Here is a 22911-nt window from a genome sequence, read left to right on the forward strand (position 1 = left end):
GTCTGTAGATCATGAAGAATCGCATTCTCCCCTGTTTCTATGGTCACCCAATGGGCCTCAGTATTTTTTCTTCAATACTTTGGTAGTCTTTATACTTTTATTCACATATATTGCAACCCCTCCTCCGATTCTTCCCATTCCGTCCTTCCTAAATAAAGTATATCCTGGTATAGCTATGTCCCAGTCATGATTTTCATTGCACCATGTCTCTGTAATAGCCACAATATCCAGTTCATCCCTTGTCATTATTGCAATTAGTTATGGGATTTTATTTCCTAAGCTCCTAGCATTTGCACACATACAGTAGCTCTTAATCTTTTGTTTGCGCTTCTCCTGGTGCTAGCTATGTTCACATGATATGCCCCCAGCAGTACCAGATACACATGATATGCCCCCAGCAGTGCCAGCTACACATGATATGCCCCCCCCCCCCACCAGCAGTGCCAGCTACACAAGATATGCCTCCCAGCAGTTCCAGCTACACATGATATGCCCCCCAGCAGTGCCATCTACACATGATATGCCTCCCAGCAGTTCCAGCTACACATGATATGCCCCCAGCAGTACCAGCTACACATGATATGCCCCCAGCAGTACCAGATACACATGATATGCCCCCAGCAGTGCCAGCTACACATGATATGCCCCCAGCAGTACCAGCTACACATGATATGACCCCAGCAGTGCCAGATACACATGATATGCCCCCAGCAGTACCAGCTACACATGATATGCCCCCCCACCAGCAGTACCAGCTACACATGATATGACCCCAGCAGTGCCAGCTACACATGATATGCCCCCCCACCAGCAGTACCAGCTACACATGATATGCCCCCCCAGCAGTGCCAGCTACACAAGATATGCCTCCCAGCAGTTCCAGCTACACATGATATGCCCCCCAGCAGTGCCATCTACACATGATATGCCTCCCACCAGTGCCAGCTACACATGATATGCCCCCCAGCAGTGCCATCTACACATGATACGCCCCCCACCAGTGCCAGCTACACATGATATGCCTCCCACCAGTGCCAGCTAGACAAGATATGCTGGGTGGATCACTAATGTTTTGGGTGGATCACTAATGGTTTGGGTGGATCACTAATGTTTTGGGTGGATCACTAATGGTTTGGGTGGATTACTAATGGTTTGGGTGGATCACTAATGGTTTGGGTGGATTACTAATGGTTTGGGTGGATCACTAATGGTTTGTGCCAATTTAAAAATACCACAAGTTTCAAATCAGATATATTAGGGTGACATCATCCCCTCTAGGTACAATACACATTCTGATCGGAATGGCATACGGATACAAACGAGCGTCGGGAAAAGACAGATCCAAACACTGACTGTGAAAGTTTATTTTTAGAACATTTTTGTGCTGCTCAGCCAGTCACTGACGGTCCTGGAATAAGAAGAAGCGTCATCTTATAGTGACACATAGTACAGAACTGATTTCTCTCTGTATTCCGGTTATTACTGGATCTGGGCCCTGAGAACGTCGGACATTTTGTTATATAATATCTTCATAGACCTGGGGAGACACAAAGAGCGGATATTAGTGCATGAAATGGTGCCACTGAGACTGGCCTGCCATATACCTTACATCTCACTGCTGACTGCTAAGGGCACCACTGAGACTGGCCTGCCATATACCTTACATCTCACTGGTTACTGCTAAGGGCACCACTGAGACTGGCCTGCCATCAGTGGCGTAGCTACGTTTTGGACGCCCCCCCCCCCCCCGGCGTTAGGGGGGCGCCCATACCCACCCCCCGCCGCCGCCCCGTCGAGCACCCCCCCCGGCCGCCCAGTCGCCCCGTCGCCCTGTCGCCCTGCCGCCCATGCTAACCCCCTCCCTCCCCCTCCCCCGCAGTCTTACCTATCGCGCTGGTCCCGGCGGCTCCGTCCGTTCATCTGCTGAGGACCACCACAAAATGGCCGCCCCCGTACAGCAGACAGTTTCAGAGAACTGTTTGCTATATGGGGGCGGCCATTTTGTTGTGGTCCTCATCAGAAGAACGGAGCCGCCGGGACCAGCAAGATACGTAAGTCTGCGGGGGATTGGGGGGTAGGTAACTATAGCACCGCAGCCCCCGGCGCCCCCACATGCACAGCGCCCCCCCGCGGTGGCGGGGGCTGCGGTGCTATAGTTACGCCCCTGCCTGCCATATACCTTACATCGGCAACACTGAGACTGGCCTGCCATATACCTTACATCGGCAACACTTAGACTGCCCTGCCATATACCTTACATCTCACTGCTGAATGCTAAGGGCACCACTGAGACTGGCCTGCCATATACCTTACATCTCACTGCTGAATGCTAAGGGCACCACTGAGACTGGCCTGCCATATACCTTACATCTCACTGCTGACTGCTAATGAAACCACTGAGACTGACCTGCCATATACCTTACATATCACTGCTGACTGCTAAGGGCACCACTGAGACTGGCCTGCCATATACCTTACATATCACTGCTGTATGCTTAGGGCACCACTGAGACTGGCCTGCCATATACCTTACATCTCACTGCTGAATGCTAAGGGCACCACTGAGACTTGCCTGCCTTATACCTTACATCTCACTGCTGACTGCTAAGGGCACCACTGAGACTGGCCTGCCATATACCTTACATCTCACTGCTGTATGCTAAGGGCACCACTCAGACTGGCCTGCCATATACCTTACATCTCACTGCTGACTGCTAAGGGCACCACAGAGACTGGCCTGCCATATACCTTACATCTCACTGCTGACTGCTAAAGGCAACACTGAGACTGGCCTGCCATATACCTTACATCTTATTGCTGACTGCAAAAGGCACCACTCAGACTGCCCTGCCATATACCTTACATCTCACTGCTGACTGCTAAGGGCACCACTGAGACTGGCCTGCCATATACCTTACATCTTACTGCTGACCACTAAGGGCACCACTGAGACTGGCCTGCCATATGCCTTACATCTCACTGCTGTATGCTAAGGGCACCACTGAGACTGGCCTGACATTTACCTTACATCTCACTGCTGACTGCTAAGGGCACCACTGAGACTGGCCTGCCATATACCTTACATCTCACTGCTGAATTCTAAGGACACCACTGAGACTGGCCTGCCATATACCTTACATATCACTGCTGTATGCTTAGGGCACCACCGAGACTGGCCTGCCATATACCTTACATCTCACTGCTGACTGCTAAGGGCACCACAGAGACTGGCCTGCCATATACCTTACATCTCACTGCTGACTGCTAAGGACACCACTGAGACTAGCCTGCCATATACCTTACATCTCACTCCTGTATGCTAAGTATACCACTGAGACTGGCCTGCCATATACCTTACATCTCACTGCTGACTGCTAAGGACACCACTGAGACTAGCCTGCCATATACCTTACATCTCACTGCTGTATGCTAAGTATACCACTGAGACTGGCCTGCCATATACCGTCACCAGCTGCTCGCTGACTGCATCTATACCTGCCCCTGGGCTAGACGTTCTGCTCACCCATCATCAGCTGGGCGCACGTCTATGTTACACTGTGCGGGCGTCTATGTTACTCTGTGCGCGCGTCTATGTAACACTGTCCACTCGTCTATGTTACACCGTGCGCGCGTCTATGTTACACTGTGCGCACGTCTATGTTACACCGTGCGCGCGTCTATGTTACACTGTGCTCGCGTCTATGTTACACTGTGCGCACGTCTATGTTACACTGTGCGCACGTCTATGTTACACCGTGCTCGCGTCTATGTTACACTGTGCGCACGTCTATGTTACACCGTGCGCGCGTCTATGTTACACTGTGCGCGCGTCTATGTTACACTGTGCGCGCGTCTATGTTACACCGTGCGCGCGTCTATGTTACACTGTGCGCGCGTCTATGTTACACTGTGCGTGCGTCTATGTTACACTGTGCGCGCGTCTATGTTACACCGTGCGCGCGTCTATGTTACACTGTGCGCACGTCTATGTTACACCGTGCGCGCGTCTATGTTACACTGTGCGCGCGTCTATGTTACACTGGGCGCGTCTTTGTTACACTTTCCACTCGTCTATGTTACACCGTGCGCGCGTCTATGTTACACTGTCCACTCGTCTATGTTACACTGTGCGCGCGTCTATGTTACACCGTGCGCGCGTCTATGTTACTCTGTGCGTGCGTCTATGTTACACTGTGCGTGCGTCTATGTTACACTGTGCGTGCGTCTATGTTACACTGTGCGCGCGTCTATGTTATACTGTGCGTGCGTCTATGTTACACTGTCCACGCGTCTATGTTACACTGTCCGCGCGTCTATGTTACACTGTCCGCGCGTCTATGTAACACTGTGCTCGCGTCTATGTTACACTGTGCGTGCGTCTATGTTACACTGTGCGGGCGTCTATGTTACACTGTGCGTGCGTCTATGTTACACCGTGCGTGCGTCTATGTTACACTGTGCGTGCGTCTATGTTACACTGTGCGCGCGTCTATGTTATACTGTGCGTGCGTCTATGTTACACCGTGCGCGCGTCTATGTTACACTGTGCGCGCGTCTATGTTACACTGTGCGCGCGTCTATGTTACACTGTGCGCGCGTCTATGTTACACTGTGCGTGCGTCTATGTTACACTGTGCGTGCGTCTATGTTACACTGTGCGCACGTCTATGTTACACTGTCCGCGCGTCTATGTAACACTGTGCTCGCGTCTATGTTACACTGTGCGTGCGTCTATGTTACACTGTGCGGGCGTCTATGTTACACTGTGCGCACGTCTATGTTACACCGTGCGCGCGTCTATGTTACACTGTCCACTCGTCTATGTTACACCGTGCACGCGTCTATGTTACACTGTGCGCGCGTCTATGTTACACTGTGCGCGCGTCTGTGTTACTCTGTGCGTGCGTCTATGTTACACCGTGCGTGCGTCTATGTTACACTGTGCGTGCGTCTATGTTACACTGTGCGCACGTCTATGTTACACCGTGCGCGCGTCTATGTTACACTGTCCACTCGTCTATGTTACACCGTGCGCGCGTCTATGTTACACTGTGCGCACGTCTATGTTACACCGTGCGCGCGTCTATGTTACACTGTGCGCGCGTCTATGTTACACTGTGCGCGCGTCTATGTTACACTGTGCGTGCGTCTATGTTACACTGTGCGGGCGTCTATGTTACACTGTCCTCTCGTCTATGTTACACCGTGCGCGCGTCTATGTTACACTGTGCGGGCGTCTATGTTACATTGTGCACGCGTCTATGTTACTCTGTGCGCGCGTCTATGTTACACTGTGCGTGCGTCTATGTTACACTGTGCGGGCGTCTATGTTACACTGTCCTCTCGTCTATGTTACACCGTGCGCGCGTCTATGTTACACTGTGCGGGCGTCTATGTTACACCGTGCGCGCGTCTATGTTACACTGTCCACTCGTCTATGTTACACCGTGCGCGCGTCTATGTTACACTGTGCGCACGTCTATGTTACACCGTGCGCGCGTCTATGTTACACTGTGCGCGCGTCTATGTAACACTGTCCACTCGTCTATGTTACACCGTGCGCGCGTCTATGTTACACTGTGCGCACGTCTATGTTACACCGTGCGCGCGTCTATGTTACACTGTCCACTCGTCTATGTTACACCGTGCGCGCGTCTATGTTACACTGTGCGCACGTCTATGTTACACCGTGCGCGCGTCTATGTTACACTGTGCGCGCGTCTATGTTACACTGTGCGCGCGTCTATGTTACACTGTGCGTGCGTCTATGTTACTCTGTGCGCGCGTCTATGTTACACTGTGCGTGCGTCTATGTTACACTGTGCGGGCGTCTATGTTACACTGTCCTCTCGTCTATGTTACACCGTGCGCGCGTCTATGTTACACTGTGCGCACGTCTATGTTACACCGTGCGCGCGTCTATGTTACACTGTGCTCGCGTCTATGTTACACTGTGCGCACGTCTATGTTACACTGTGCGCACGTCTATGTTACACCGTGCTCGCGTCTATGTTACACTGTGCGCACGTCTATGTTACACCGTGCGCGCGTCTATGTTACACTGTGCGCGCGTCTATGTTACACTGTGCGCGCGTCTATGTTACACCGTGCGCGCGTCTATGTTACACTGTGCGCACGTCTATGTTACACCGTGCGCGCGTCTATGTTACACTGTGCGCGCGTCTATGTTACACTGTGCGTGCGTCTATGTTACACTGTGCGCGCGTCTATGTTACACCGTGCGCGCGTCTATGTTACACTGTGCGCACGTCTATGTTACACCGTGCGCGCGTCTATGTTACACTGTGCGCGCGTCTATGTTACACTGGGCGCGTCTTTGTTACACTGTCCACTCGTCTATGTTACACCGTGCGCGCGTCTATGTTACACTGTCCACTCGTCTATGTTACACTGTGCGCGCGTCTATGTTACACCGTGCGCGCGTCTATGTTACTCTGTGCGTGCGTCTATGTTACACTGTGCGTGCGTCTATGTTACACTGTGCGTGCGTCTATGTTACACTGTGCGCGCGTCTATGTTATACTGTGCGTGCGTCTATGTTACACTGTCCACGCGTCTATGTTACACTGTCCGCGCGTCTATGTTACACTGTCCGCGCGTCTATGTAACACTGTGCTCGCGTCTATGTTACACTGTGCGTGCGTCTATGTTACACTGTGCGGGCGTCTATGTTACACTGTGCGTGCGTCTATGTTACACCGTGCGTGCGTCTATGTTACACTGTGCGTGCGTCTATGTTACACTGTGCGCGCGTCTATGTTATACTGTGCGTGCGTCTATGTTACACCGTGCGCGCGTCTATGTTACACTGTGCGCGCGTCTATGTTACACTGTGCGTGCGTCTATGTTACACTGTGCGTGCGTCTATGTTACACTGTGCGTGCGTCTATGTTACACTGTGCGTGCGTCTATGTTACACTGTGCGCACGTCTATGTTACACTGTCCGCGCGTCTATGTAACACTGTGCTCGCGTCTATGTTACACTGTGCGTGCGTCTATGTTACACTGTGCGGGCGTCTATGTTACACTGTGCGCACGTCTATGTTACACCGTGCGCGCGTCTATGTTACACTGTCCACTCGTCTATGTTACACTGTGCGCGCGTCTATGTTACACTGTGCGCGCGTCTGTGTTACTCTGTGCGTGCGTCTATGTTACACCGTGCGTGCGTCTATGTTACACTGTGCGCGCGTCTATGTTACACCGTGCGCACGTCTATGTTACACCGTGCGCGCGTCTATGTTACACTGTCCACTCGTCTATGTTACACCGTGCGCGCGTCTATGTTACACCGTGCGCACGTCTATGTTACACCGTGCGCGCGTCTATGTTACACTGTCCACTCGTCTATGTTACACCGTGCGCGCGTCTATGTTACACTGTGCGCGCGTCTATGTTACACTGTGCGCGCGTCTATGTTACACTGTGCGCGCGTCTATGTTACACTGTGCGTGCGTCTATGTTACACTGTGCGGGCGTCTATGTTACACCGTCCTCTCGTCTATGTTACACCGTGCGCGCGTCTATGTTACACTGTGCGGGCGTCTATGTTACACTGTGCACGCGTCTATGTTACTCTGTGCGCGCGTCTATGTTACACTGTGCGGGCGTCTATGTTACTCTGTGCGTGCGTCTATGTTACACTGGGCGCGTCTTTGTTACACTGTGCACGCGTCTATGTTACACTGTGCACGCGTCTATGTTACACCGTGCGCGCGTCTATGTTACACCGTCCACTCGTCTATGTTACACCGTGCGCGCGTCTATGTTACACTGTGCGCGCGTCTATGTTACACTGTGCGCGCGTCTATATTACACTGTGCGCGCGTCTATGTTACACTGTCCACTCGTCTATGTTACACCGTGCGCGCGTCTATGTTACACTGTGCGGGCGTCTATGTTACACTGTGCGGGTGTCTATGTTACACTGTGCGGGCGTCTATGTTACACTGTGCACGCGTCTATGTTACACTGTGCGGGCGTCTATGTTACTCTGTGCGTGCGTCTATGTTACACTGGGCGCGTCTTTGTTACACTGTGCACGCGTCTATGTTACACTGTGCACGCGTCTATGTTACACTGTGCGGGCGTCTATGTTACACTGTGCACGCGTCTATGTTACACTGTGCGTGCGTCTATGTTACACTGTGCGGGCGTCTATGTTACACTGTGCGTGCGTCTATGTTACACTGTGCTCGCGTCTATGTTACACTGTGCGTGCGTCTTTGTTACACTGTGCGTGCGTCTATGTTACACTGGGCGCGTCTTTGTTACACTGTGCACGCGTCTATGTTACACTGTGCTCGCGTCTATGTTACACTGTGCGGGCGTCTATGTTACACTGTGCACGCGTCTATGTTACACTGTGCGTGCGTCTATGTTACACTGTGCGGGCGTCTATGTTACACTGTGCGTGCGTCTATGTTACACTGTGCTCGCGTCTATGTTACACTGTGCGTGCGTCTATGTTACACTGTGCGTGCGTCTATGTTACACTGGGCGCGTCTTTGTTACACTGTGCACGCGTCTATGTTACACTGTGCTCGCGTCTATGTTACACTGTGCCCGCGTCTATGTTACACTGTGCGTGCGTCTATGTTACACTGTGCTCGCGTCTATGTTACACCGTGCGCGCGTCTATGTTACACCGTGCGTGCGTCTATGTTACACTGTGTGTGCGTCTATGTTACACTGTTATTACCTGGGACTGTAGTCACACCACCCCCTCCCATATTACGTGGGACTGTGGTCACTCCTCCCCCACCCCCTATATTACCTGGGACTGTAGTCACACCTCCCCTACCCCGTATATTAGCTGGAAATGTAGTCATGTCCCCCCCACCCCCTATATTACCTGGCTGGGACTGTGCTCACGCCTCCCCCACCCCCATATTACCTGGGACTGTGGCCACGCCTCCCCCACCCCCATATTACCTGGGACTGTAGTCACGTCTCCCCACCCCCTATATTACCTGGGATTGTGGTCACGCCTCCCCCACCCCCTATATTACCTGGGACTGTAGTCACACCTCCCCCACTCCCTATATTACCTGGGACTTTAGTCACACCTCCCCCACCCCCTTTATTACCTGTGACTGTAGTCACGCCTCCCCCACCCCCATATTACCTGGGACTGTAGTCATGCCTCCCCCACCCCTATATTACCTGGGACTGTAGTCACACCTCCCCCACCCCCTATATTACCTGGGACTGTGGTCACACCTCCCCCACTCCCTATATTACCTGGGACTGTAGTCACTCCTCCCCACCCCCTATATTACCTGGGACTGTGGTCACACCCCCCACTCCCTATATTACCTGGGACTGTAGTCACACCTCCCCCACCCCCTATATTTCCTGGGACTGTGGTCACACCTCCCCCACCCCTATATTACCTGGGACTGTAGTCACTCCTCCCCACCCCCTATATTACCTGGGACTGTGGTCACACCCCCCACTCCCTATATTACCTGGGACTGTAGTCACACCTCCCCCACCCCCTATATTTCCTGGGACTGTGGTCACACCTCCTCCACCCCTATATTACCTGGGACTGTAGTCACATCTCCCCATCCCCTATAATACCTGGGACTGTGGTCACACCTCCCCCACCCCCTATATTACCTGGGACTGTAGTCACACCTCCCCCACCCCCCATATTACCTGGGACTTTGGTTACGCCTACCCCACTCCCTATATTACCTGGTATCGTGCTCACATCTCCATCACTCCCTATATTACCTGTGACTGTAGTCACACCTCCATCACCCCCTATATTACCTGTGACTGTGTTCACTCCTTCCCCACCACCATATTTCCTGGGACTGTAGTCACTCCTCCCCCACCCCCCATATTACCTGGGACTGTGGTCACACCTCCCCCACTCCCTATATTACCTGGGACTGTAGTCACTCCTCCCCACCCCCTATATTACCTGGGACTGTGGTCACCCCCCCCACTCCCTATATTACCTGGGACTGTAGTCACACCTCCCCCACCCCCTATATTTCCTGGGACTGTGGTCACACCTCCCCCACCCCTATATTACCTGGGACTGTAGTCACATCTCCCCATCCCCTATAGTACCTGGGACTGTGGTCACACCTCCCCCACTCCCTATATTACCTGGGACTGTAGTCACTCCTCCCCACCCCCTATATTACCTGGGACTGTGGTCACACCCCCCACTCCCTATATTACCTGGGACTGTAGTCACACCTCCCCCACCCCCTATATTTCCTGGGACTGTGGTCACACCTCCCCCACCCCTATATTACCTGGGACTGTAGTCACATCTCCCCATCCCCTATAGTACCTGGGACTGTGGTCACTCCTCCCCCACCCCCCATATTACCTGGGACTGTAGTCACATCTCCCCCACACCCCATATTAACTGGGACTGGGGTCACTCCTCCCCCACCACCATATTTCCTGGGACTGTAGTCACACCACCCCCACCCCCCATATTACCTGGGACTGTGGTCACTCCTCCCCCACACCCCATATTACCTGGGACTGTAGTCAAACCACCCCCACCCCCCCATATTACGTGGGACTGTAGTCACTCCTCCCCCACCCCCTATATTACCTGGGACTGTAGTCACACCTCCCCTACCCCCTATATTACCTGGGAATGTAGTCATGTCTCCCCCACCCCCTATATTACCTGGCTGGGACTGTGCTCACGCCTCCCCCACCCCCATATTACCTGGGACTGTGGCCACGCCTCCCCCACCCCCATATTACCTGGGACTGTAGTCAAGTCTCCCCCACCCCCTATATTACCTGGGATTGTGGTCACGCCTCCCCCACCCCCTATATTACCTGGGACTGTAGTCACACCTCCCCCACTCCCTATATTACCTGTGACTGTAGTCACGCCTCCCCCACCCCCATATTACCTGGAACTGTAGTCATGCCTCCCCCACCCCCTATATTACCTGGGACTGTAGTCACACCTCCCCCACCCCCTATATTACCTGGGACTGTGGTCACACCTCCCCCACTCCCTATATTACCTGGGACTGTAGTCACTCCTCCCCACCCCCTATATTACCTGGGACTGTAGTCACACCACCCCCACCCCCTATATTTCCTGGGACTGTGGTCACACCTCCCCCACCCCTATATTACCTGGGACTGTAGTCACATCTCCCCATCCCCTATAGTACCTGGGACTGTGGTCACACCACCCCCACCCCCTATATTACCTGGGACTGTAGTCACACCTCCCCCACCCCCTATATTACCTGGGACTGTGGCCACGCCTCCCCCACCCCCTATATTACCTAGGACTTTGGTCACACCTCCCCCACTCCCTATATTACCTGGGACTGTAGTCACGTCTCCCCCACCCCCTATATTACCTAGGACTTTGGTCACACCTCCCCCACTCCCTATATTACCTGGGACTGTAGTCACGTCTCCCCCACCCCCTATATTACCTGGGACTGTAGTCACACCTCCCCCACCCCCATATTACCCGGGACTGTAGTCACACCTCCCCCACCCCCTATATTACCTGGGACTGTAGTCACACCTCCCCCACCCCCAATATTACCTGGGACTGTAGTCACACCTCCCCCACCCCCTATATTACCTGGGACTGTAGTCACACCTCCCCCACCCCCTATATTACCTTGGACTCTAGTCACACCTCCCCCACACACCATATTACCTGGGACTGTGGTCACTCCTCCCCCACCACCATATTTCCTGGGACTGTAGTCACACCACCCCCACCCCCCATATTACCTGGGACGGTGGTCACTCCTCCCCCACACCCCATATTACCTGGGACTGTGGTCACGCCTCCCCCACCCCCTATATTACCTGGGACTGTAGTCACTCCTCCCCCACCCCCCATATTACCTGGCTGGGACTGTGCTCACGCCTCCCCCACCCCCTATATTACCTGGGACTGTGGTCATGCCTCCCCCACCCCCCATATTACCTGGGACTGTGGTCACGCCTCCCCCACCTCATATTACCTGGGACTGTGGTCACTCCTCCCCCACCTCATATTACCTGGGACTGTGGTCACTCCTCCCCCACCTCCTATATTACCTGGGACTGTAGTCACTCCTCCCCCACCCCCTATATTACCTGGGACTGTAATCACACCTCCCCCACACCCCATATTACCTGGGACTGTAGTCACACCTCCCCCACACCCCATATTACCTGGGACTGTGGTCACTCCTCCCCCACCACCATATTTCCTGGGACTGTAGTCACACCTCCCCCACCTCATATTACATGGGACTGTGGTCACGCCTCCCCCACCCCCTATATTACCTGGGACTGTGGTCACGCCTCCCCCACCCCTATATTACCTGGGACTATAGTTACGCCTCCCCCACCCCCTATATTACCTGGGACTTTGGTCACACCTCCCCCACCCCCATATTACCTGGGACTGTGGTCACGTCTCCCCCACCCCCTATATTACCTGGGACTGTGGTCACGTCTCCCCCACCTCATATTACCTGGGACTGTGGCCACGCTTCCCCCACCCCCTATATTACCTGGGACTTTGGTCACTCCTCCCCCACCCCCATATTACCTGGGACTGTGGTCACGCCTCCCCCACCCCCCATATTACCTGGGACTGTGGTCACTCCTTCCCCACCTCATATTACCTGGGACTATAGTCACACCTCCCCCACCCCCATATTACCTGGGACTTTAGTCACACCTCTCCCACCCCCCATATTACCTGGGACTGTGGTCACGCCTCCCCCACCTCATATTACCTGGGACTTTAGTCACACCTCCCCCACCCCCCATATTACCTGGGACTGTGGTCACGCCTCCCCCACCTCATATTACCTGGGACTTTAGTCACACCTCCCCCACCCCCATATTACCTGGGACTTTGGTCACACCTCCCCCACCATCATATTACCTGGGACTTTGGTCACACCTCCCCCACCCCCCATATTACCTGGGACTTTAGTCACACCTCCCCCACCCCCCATATTACCTGGGACTGTGGTCACACCTCCCCCACCCCTATATTACCTGGGACTGTAGTCACATCTCCCCATCCCCTATAGTACCTGGGACTGTGGTCACACCTCCCCCACCCCCTATATTACCTGGGACTGTAGTCACACCTCCCCCACCCCCTATATTACCTGGGACTGTGGCCACGCCTCCCCCACCCCCTATATTACCTAGGACTTTGGTCACACCTCCCCCACTCCCTATATTACCTGGGACTGTAGTCACGTCTCCCCCACCCCCTATATTACCTAGGACTTTGGTCACACCTCCCCCACTCCCTATATTACCTGGGACTGTAGTCACGTCTCCCCCACCCCCTATATTACCTGGGACTGTAGTCACACCTCCCCCACCCCCATATTACCCGGGACTGTAGTCACACCTCCCCCACCCCCTATATTACCTGGGACTGTAGTCACACCTCCCCCACCCCCAATATTACCTGGGACTGTAGTCACACCTCCCCCACCCCCTATATTACCTGGGACTGTAGTCACACCTCCCCCACCCCCTATATTACCTTGGACTCTAGTCACACCTCCCCCACACACCATATTACCTGGGACTGTGGTCACTCCTCCCCCACCACCATATTTCCTGGGACTGTAGTCACACCACCCCCACCCCCCATATTACCTGGGACGGTGGTCACTCCTCCCCCACACCCCATATTACCTGGGACTGTAGTCACTCCTCCCCCACCCCCCATATTACCTGGCTGGGACTGTGCTCACGCCTCCCCCACCCCCTATATTACCTGGGACTGTGGTCATGCCTCCCCCACCCCCCATATTACCTGGGACTGTGGTCACGCCTCCCCCACCTCATATTACCTGGGACTGTGGTCACTCCTCCCCCACCTCATATTACCTGGGACTGTGGTCACTCCTCCCCCACCTCCTATATTACCTGGGACTGTAGTCACTCCTCCCCCACCCCCTATATTACCTGGGACTGTAGTCACACCTCCCCCACACCCCATATTACCTGGGACTGTTGTCACTCCTCCCCCACCACCATATTTCCTGGGACTGTAGTCACACCTCCCCCACCTCATATTACATGGGACTGTGGTCACGCCTCCCCCACCCCCATATTACCTGGGACTGTGGTCACGCCTCCCCCACCCCTATATTACCTGGGACTATAGTTACGCCTCCCCCACCCCCTATATTACCTGGGACTTTGGTCACACCTCCCCCACCCCCATATTACCTGGGACTGTGGTCACGTCTCCCCCACCCCCTATATTACCTGGCACTGTGGTCACGTCTCCCCCACCTCATATTACCTGGGACTGTGGCCACGCTTCCCCCACCCCCTATATTACCTGGGACTTTGGTCACTCCTCCCCCACCCCCATATTACCTGGGACTGTGGTCACGCCTCCCCCACCCCCCATATTACCTGGGACTGTGGTCACTCCTTCCCCACCTCATATTACCTGGGACTATAATCACGCCTCCCCCACCCCCTATATTACCTGGGACTTTGGTCACACCTCCCCCACCCCCATATTACCTGGGACTTTAGTCACACTTCTCCCACCCCCCATATTACCTGGGACTGTGGTCACGCCTCCCCCACCTCATATTACCTGGGACTTTAGTCACACCTCCCCCACCCCCCATATTACCTGGGACTGTGGTCACGCCTCCCCCACCTCATATTACCTGGGACTTTAGTCACACCTCCCCCACCCCCCATATTACCTGGGACTTTGGTCACACCTCCCCCACCATCATATTACCTGGGACTTTGGTCACACCTCCCCCACCCTCATATTACCTGGGACTTTAGTCACACCTCCCCCACTCCCTATATTACCTGGGACTGTAGTCACACCTCCCCCACACCCCATATTACCTGGGACTGTGGTCACTCCTCCCCCACCCCCTATATTACCTGGGACTGTAGTCACACCTCCCCCCACCCCCATATTACCTGGGACTGTGGTCACTCCTCCCCCACCACCATATTTCCTGGGACTGTAGTCACACCTCCCCCACCCCCCATATTACCTAGGACTGTGGTCACTCCTCCCCCACCCCCTATATTACCTGGGACTGTAGTCACTCCTCCCCCACCCCCCATATTACCTGGCTGGGACTGTGCTCACGCCTCCCCCACCCCCTATATTACCTGGGACTGTGGTCACGCCTCCCCCACCCTCATATTACCTGGGACTTTAGTCACACCACCCCCACCCCCCATATTACCTGGCTGGGACTGTGCTCACGCCTCCCCCACCCCCTATATTACCTGGGACTGTGGTCACGCCTCCCCCACCCCCTATATTACCTGGGACTGTGCTCACGCCTCCCCCACCCCCTATATTACCTGGGACTTTGGTCACACCTCCCCACCCCCTATATTACCTGGGACTTTGGTCACACCTCCCCCACCCCCCATATTACCTGGGACTTTGGTCGCACACTGAGTCCCGTCTCCAGAAACGCAGCATTTCCCATCCCCGGCACAGCCTGAGCTCTGGCTGCACTGGATGTACGGACACAGCAGCTCCTTCCCGTCACTGCTGGTGCACACGCCGGCCGGTCCTGTGTCGAGAGATAAGAGCAGCGTCACTTACATTGGACAGGGACTATGCATATTGTGTATGGCCTGGTGTTCCGCAGCACATACAGAAGCCATACAGTGCCCCTTGGGCTGATACATCTGAGGGACACTGATGAGAAGTATCTCCGATACCTGGGTCAGGATTCCAGCAAGTTGTCCCACAGAATCCGCAGCACTTCTGTTTCCCGGTGCAGCAACTGTCGCTGACACAGCGCTGTTCACTCTCTTTACACTTGACTTTTATATCAGGACAGCGGCCAGGTTTGACTGCAGAGAAAGAGAGAACAGAGAATAATGCACACTGAACGCTCTGTGCCATACACGCCAGGGGGGGCCCCGTTATTACCTTGCACTGGGTCCACACATTTCCAGCCACAATTGTAGCAGCAACATTTCTTGGAGCTGGGACACTGGCTGTCATTGCGGCACTCAGGAGCTGTAGGCCTGGAATACAGGCAGATGGACGTATTATACGAAGGACACCCAAGCTGCACATCTGCAAAACACCAGGAAAAACCGTCAGTCAAAGAACAACGACATGTTCCGTCTTTCTTGCAGTTATAATGCAGGACAGTGCAGGAGAGCGACGGGCATTCGGGGGGCAAAAAGTGAGAGGCAGTGGCTGGTACCCCATCATATAAGGGGTCTGTGCAGTAATCACAGGAATGGATTCAGGCCTTGGATACCTTGTACTAAACTAAATGGCAGCAGGGGCTTGGCCTGGTTCAGAATACAGAGATAAATGGTTGCTGTGGTGCAGAGGGACGACTGATTATAGGAACATGCAGAGAAGAAGGGCTCAGAGATGGACCCACGAAGCCTCCGATGACATCTGATCTCCATCCACCAATGATTCCTCAGCCTCACCTATAAAGGCCTCACACACAGCGCACGCTCCCCACACTCTGTCAATCCACTAAGTGCTGCCTCAGCTCTGGTCAGCTACTCTTACTCCCACCCCACTGCCCAGGAACTCACAACCTCACCCTCAGGTTCTCTAGCAGCCTCCACACAGTTGAGCCCGTAAGCCCGTCAGCTCTCCCGATTTATCAGCTCCTCTTTCTGAGCTGCCCCTGCTAGCTATACTTGTCCCTGTTAGACTCCCTCCCGGTACACCGCTGTTCTCGTCTCCTATCATTCCCCTATGGGTGAGGCTGTGTTGTGTAAGAAGGGAAGTTGTCACATGTATTCCATGTGCACTGACCATGTTCAGTTGGTCATTGCTGGGGACTCATAGGCTACAATGGCTGATACAGCAGCATATAGCTCTGATTTCTACAGCTGCTCCCCATATACACATATTTGGGGGTACTTAATATCAGCGGGTATCCCCTAACGACAGCCTGCTCTCCTGAAAGTTGTGGGAGACTCCTGATTTTTTGGGATAGCTCCCCGCACCCATGTAAGAGTAGGCAAATCTCCCAAATCCTATTGAAGAGGGAACGGTGGGTAGTTATTCACAGATATTGCTGTGCTGGCCATAGGGGGCGTGGCTAATTGATGCAAATCACTGCATTTAGTCCCGCCCCCTTCCCATGACACTTCTACGTGTATGCCTGGTCCAGCCCACCAGAAACACCCGTACTATCTCCGATCTCCTCAAACGTTTATCTCATGCTTAATTACATTGTTCTACTGTCTTATTTTAGCCCCGATCGCTGTTGTGTGACTTCGCAAGCTCAATGACAAACATCAGCGAGGCCTTTTCCGCAATCCACTCACAACTTAACTGTCAGTAAGTGGTTAGTGCTGTTAGTGGGAGATAACCGGCCATTATATGGGCGTGTCAGGGAAATGTATGCGTTCCCGGGCGTTGTCAGGGAGGGTCTGTGATGTCAGCATCGGCCATTATCTGGGCGTGTCAGGGAAATGCAGGCGTGCCTGGGCGATATCAGGGAGGGTCTGTGATGTCAGCACCGACCATTATCTGGGCGTGTCAGGGAAATGCAGGCGTGCCTGGGTGATATCAGGGAGGGTCTGTGATGTCAGTATCAGCCATTATCTGGGCATGTCAGGGGAATTCAGGCGTGCCTGGGCCTTGTCCGGGAGGTGCTGTGATGTCATCATCGGCCATTATCTGGGTATGTCAGGGGAATGCAGGCGTGCCTGGGAGTTGTCAGGGAGGGTCTGTGATGTCAGTATCGGCCATTATCTGGGCGTGTCCGGTAAAATGCAGGCGTCCCTGGGCGTTGTCAGGGAATGGTCTGTGATGTCAGCACCGGCCATTATCTGTGGATGTCAGGGAAATGCAGGCATGCCTAGGCGTTGTCAGGGAGGGTCTGTGATGTCAGCACTGGCCATTATATGGGCGTGTCAGGGAAATGCAGGCATGCCTGGGCGTTGTCAGGAAAGGTCTGTGATGTCAGCACCGGCCATTATCTGGGCGTGTCATAGAAATGCAGGCATGCCTGGGCATTGTCAAGGAGGGTCTGTGATGTCAGCATCGGCCATTATCTGGGCGTGACAGGGAAATGCAGGCGTTCCTGGGCGTTGTCAGGGAGGGTCTGTGATGTCAGCACCGGCCATTATCTGGGTGTGTCAGGGAAATGCAGGCGTGCCTGGGTGTTGTCAGGGAGGGTCTGTGATGTCAGCACCAGCCATTATCTGGGCGTGTCAGGGAAATGCAGGCATTTCCGGGCGTTGTCAGGGAGGGTCTGTGATGTCAGCACCGGCCATTATCTGGGCATGTCAGGGAAATGCAGGCGTGCCTGGGTGTTGTCAGGGAGGGTCTGTGATGTCAGCACCGGCCATTATCTGGGCGTGTCAGGGAAATGCAGGCGTGCCTGGGTGTTGTCAGGGAGGGTCTGTGATGTCCGCACCGGCCATTATCTGGGCGTGTCAGGGAAATGCAGGCGTGCCTCTGTGTTGTCAGGGAGGGTCTGTGATGTCAGCATCTGCCATTATCGGGGCGTGTCAGGGAAATGCAGGCTTCCCTGGAGATGTCAGGGAGGGTCTGTGATGTCAGCATCGGCCATTATCTGGGCGTGTCAGGGAAATGCAGGCGTTCCTGGGCGTTGTCAGGGAGGGTCTGTGATGTCAGCATCGGCCATTATCTGGGCGTGTCAGGGAAATGCAGGCGTGCCTGGGAGTTGTCAGGGAGGGTCTGTGATGTCAGCACCGCCCATTATATGGGCGTGTCAGGGAAATGCAGGCGTGCCTGGGCATTGTCAGGGAGGGTCTGTGATGTCAGTATCGGCCATTATCTGGGCATGTCAAGGAAATGTAGGCGTGCCTGGGAGTTGTCAGGGAGGGTCTGTGATGTCAGCACCCGCCATTATCTGGGCGTGTCAGGGAAATGCAGGCGTTCCTGGGCGTTGTCAGGGAGGGTCTGTGATGTCAGCACTGGCCATTATCTGTGGATGTCAGGGAAATGCAGGCGTTCCTGTGCGTTGTCAGGAAAGGTCTGTGATGTCAGCACCGGCCATTATCTGGGCGTGTCAGGGAAATGCAGGCATGCCTGGGTGATATCAGGGAGGGTCTGTGATGTCAGTATCAGCCATTATCTGGGCATGTCAGGGGAATTCAGGCGTGCCTGGGCCTTGTCCGGGAGGCGCTGTGATGTCATCATCGGCCATTATCTGGGTATGTCAGGGGAATGCAGGCGTGCCTGGGAGTTGTCAGGGAGGGTCTGTGATGTCAGTATCGGCCATTATCTGGGCGTGTCCGGTAAAATGCAGGCGTCCCTGGGCGTTGTCAGGGAATGGTCTGTGATGTCAGCACCGGCCATTATCTGTGGATGTCAGGGAAATGCAGGCATGCCTAGGCGTTGTCAGGGAGGGTCTGTGATGTCAGCACTGGCCATTATATGGGCGTGTCAGGGAAATGCAGGCATGCCTGGGCGTTGTCAGGAAAGGTCTGTGATGTCAGCACCGGCCATTATCTGGGCGTGTCATAGAAATGCAGGCATGCCTGGGCATTGTCAAGGAGGGTCTGTGATGTCAGCATCGGCCATTATCTGGGCGTGACAGGGAAATGCAGGCGTTCTTAGGCGTTGTCAGGGAGGGTCTGTGATGTCAGCACCGGCCATTATCTGGGTGTGTCAGGGAAATGCAGGCGTGCCTGGGTGTTGTCAGGGAGGGTCTGTGATGTCAGCACCAGCCATTATCTGGGCGTGTCAGGGAAATGCAGGCATTTCCGGGCGTTGTCAGGGAGGGTCTGTGATGTCAGCACCGGCCATTATCTGGGCATGTCAGGGAAATGCAGGCGTGCCTGGGTGTTGTCAGGGAGGGTCTGTGATGTCAGCACCGGCCATTATCTGGGCGTGTCAGGGAAATGCAGGCGTGCCTGGGTGTTGTCAGGGAGGGTCTGTGATGTCCGCACCGGCCATTATCTGGGCGTGTCAGGGAAATAAAGGCGTGCCTCTGTGTTGTCAGGGAGGGTCTGTGATGTCAGCATCTACCATTATCGGGGCGTGTCAGGGAAATGCAGGCTTCCCTGGAGATGTCAGGGAGGGTCTGTGATGTCAGCATCGGCCATTATCTGGGCGTGTCAGGGAAATGCAGGCGTTCCTGGGCGTTGTCAGGGAGGGTCTGTGATGTCAGCATCGGCCATTATCTGGGCGTGTCAGGGAAATGCAGGCGTGCCTGGGAGTTGTCAGGGAGGGTCTGTGATGTCAGCATCGGCCATTATCTGGGTGTGTCAGGGAAATGCAGGCGTGCCTGGGCGTTGTCAGGGAGGGTCTGTAATGTCAGCACCGCCCATTATATGGGTGTGTCAGGGAAATGCAGGCGTGCCTGGGCATTGTCAGGGAGGGTCTGTGATGTCAGTATCGGCCATTATCTGGGCGAGTCAAGGAAATGTAGGCATGCCTGGGAGTTGTCAGGGAGGGTCTGTGATGTCCGCACCGGCCATTATCTGGGCGTGTCAGGGAAATAAAGGCGTGCCTCTGTGTTGTCAGGGAGGGTCTGTGATGTCAGCATCTACCATTATCGGGGCGTGTCAGGGAAATGCAGGCTTCCCTGGAGATGTCAGGGAGGGTCTGTGATGTCAGCATCGGCCATTATCTGGGCGTGTCAGGGAAATGCAGGCGTGCCTGGGAGTTGTCAGGGAGGGTCTGTGATGTCAGCATCGGCCATTATCTGGGCGTGTCAGGGAAATGCAGGCGTGCCTGGGCGTTGTCAGGGAGGGTCTGTAATGTCAGCACCGCCCATTATATGGGTGTGTCAGGGAAATGCAGGCGTGCCTGGGCATTGTCAGGGAGGGTCTGTGATGTCAGTATCGGCCATTATCTGGGCGAGTCAAGGAAATGTAGGCATGCCTGGGAGTTGTCAGGGAGGGTCTGTGATGTCAGTATCGGCCATTATCTGGGCATGTCAAGGAAATGTAGGCGTGCCTGGGAGTTGTCAGGGAGGGTCTGTGATGTCAGCACCCGCCATTATCTGGGCGTGTCAGGGAAATGCAGGCGTTCCTGGGCGTTGTCAGGGAGGGTCTGTGATGTCAGCACTGGCCATTATCTGTGGATGTCAGGGAAATGCAGGCGTTCCTGTGCGTTGTCAGGAAAGGTCTGTGATGTCAGCACCGGCCATTATCTGGGCGTGTCAGGGAAATGCAGGCGTGCCTGGGAGTTGTCAGGGAGGGTCTGTGATGTCAGCACCCGCCATTATCTGGGCATGTCAGGGAAATGCAGGCGTTCCTGGGCATTATCAGGGAGGGTCTGTGATGTCAGTATCAGCCATTATCTGGGCATGTCAGGGGAATTCAGGCGTGCCTGGGCCTTGTCCAGGAGGCGCTGTGTTGTCATCATCGGCCATTATCTGGGTGTGTCAGGGAAATGCAGGCGTGCCTGGGAGTTGTCAGGGAGGGTCTGTGATGTCAGCTACAGCCTATTATCTGGGCATGTCAGGGGAATGCAGGCGTGCCTGGGAGTTGTCAGGGAGGGTCTGTGATGTCAGCTACAGCCTATTATCTGGGCATGTCAGGGGAATGCAGGCGTGCCTGGGAGTTGTCAGTGTTAGAATGCAGCGCCCAGCGTCTGTCTCCATACACTGTTTAGTGTGCAGCCTATAGACTGCCTTGTCCCCTTGCAGCCACTGTAGCTAGACGTCACCCTGAGTGACAGCTCGCATAGCGAATAGCAGGGCAGAGACCCCTGACCCTGCTGGCAGCGTTTCCTTTCCTGTAAGGAAGTGATTGTGTGATCGTGTGCCTCAGAGAGCGTGTGTGACAACCTCCATGCCTGTTTGCAGCTCCACGTGCACCGGAGCGCGTAAGAGCAAGCCCCGCTGTACTCCCATTACAAGCGTGACCTTTATACAGGGAGATTCATCATTGGCAGCAGCGTCGACTGGGAGAGATACCGCAGCGTAAACCAGTTAATTGCCATTAACCCTGCACAAGCTGAACGCTACAGATAAGTAACGCCTGAGACTGTGATTCCCATGCATCAGTTGTATTACACCTGAAGTTAACTACCGAAGTACTGTTGTATTCTACAAGCCTGTCACTTGAATAAACCTTAAGTCGGTTATATCTTCTAAGTGTGTCGTCTAACAACCACACAGCACGTATTTATAGACACTCTGCCAATAGGTTATGGGCCCAGCACGTCACGTGCGCGAAGATTAACCCCCTAAAGACCAAGTGCTAGCGCAGTACATAAAAGAACACAAAGGAATTATTTCTAAATTGTCATTTGTGGAAGAGTTAACGAGAATGCACAGTACAGGGCATAGCATGAACTTTCCAAAACTCAAAGGCTCAGAGAATTACACTACATGGAAGTTCGCTATGGAAATGCAGCTTAAAAGGGAGAAGCTATGGGAAGTCACAATAGCCCCAGGAGATAGTCCAAACCCAGAAGAGGTAGACAAGGCCATCGGCACAATAGGCCTGGCTGTGGAGCAGCATGTTTATTCTACAATCTGTGGGAAAGAGTCCGCTAAGGACATGTGGACAACTCTACAAGGTGCTTATGAGAATAAAGGCTTAATGAGGAGGATAAGTCTGAGACGCACACTGTATGGAACAAAGTTGAATGCATGGGGCAAAGGGGTTTTGTTTGGATTTCGCACAAAGTCACCCCCACTCGGGATGGGGGGGATCAAGTGAGATCCCTACCCACCGTGTGGGGTTCGGCTTGGGTTGCCTGTTACCAACTATTACACGTGTGTCTGGGTACCTAATTGGGCGGACACTAATCAGTTGGTGGTGCTCCCGTGAGTCCGAAATAAACAATTAGACAAAACTGGGGAGAAAAAGAAGACTCTGTTTTTGGGGCACTCTTATGATATGGTAATAATATAATAAAACTTAGCTTTTATTCAGTATTTTTAAAATAGGGGGCTAAAACTCTCGGATAAGATAGC

At 54.1% G+C, this 22911-nt stretch overlaps 1 protein-coding gene across 1 annotated transcript; it reads right to left on the bottom strand.

Moving 5' to 3' along the window:
* Positions 1-1387: 1387 nt before the first annotated feature.
* LOC146063098 (uncharacterized) lies at positions 1388-16450 on the bottom strand. The gene is made up of 5 exons (XM_083175112.1): positions 16294-16450; positions 15954-16103; positions 15740-15874; positions 15448-15588; positions 1388-1537 (listed from the first exon to the last, which is right to left on the bottom strand). Exons 1-5 carry the CDS (start codon positions 16448-16450, stop codon positions 1530-1532), a joined length of 591 nt encoding a protein of 196 aa, XP_083031238.1. The 3' UTR covers positions 1388-1529.
* Between the last annotated feature and the right edge of the window lie 6461 nt (positions 16451-22911).

Source organism: Crinia signifera, chromosome 3 (genome assembly GCF_055691185.1).
Source record: "Crinia signifera chromosome 3, ASM5569118v1, whole genome shotgun sequence".
Lineage (NCBI taxonomy): Eukaryota > Metazoa > Chordata > Amphibia > Anura > Myobatrachidae > Crinia > Crinia signifera.

Excerpts from the sequence above, each read along its gene's own strand:
- LOC146063098 (XM_083175112.1), bottom strand. The coding sequence starts at position 16,450 with ATGGAGATCAGATGTCATCGGAGGCTTCGTGGGTCCATCTCTGAGCCC. Across the intron at positions 16,104-16,293 it reads GCCATTTAGTTTAGTACAAG|ATGTGCAGCTTGGGTGTCCT; the intron begins GTATCCAAGGCC and ends GGTGTTTTGCAG. Across the intron at positions 15,875-15,953 it reads ATGTGTGGACCCAGTGCAAG|TCAAACCTGGCCGCTGTCCT; the intron begins GTAATAACGGGG and ends CTTTCTCTGCAG.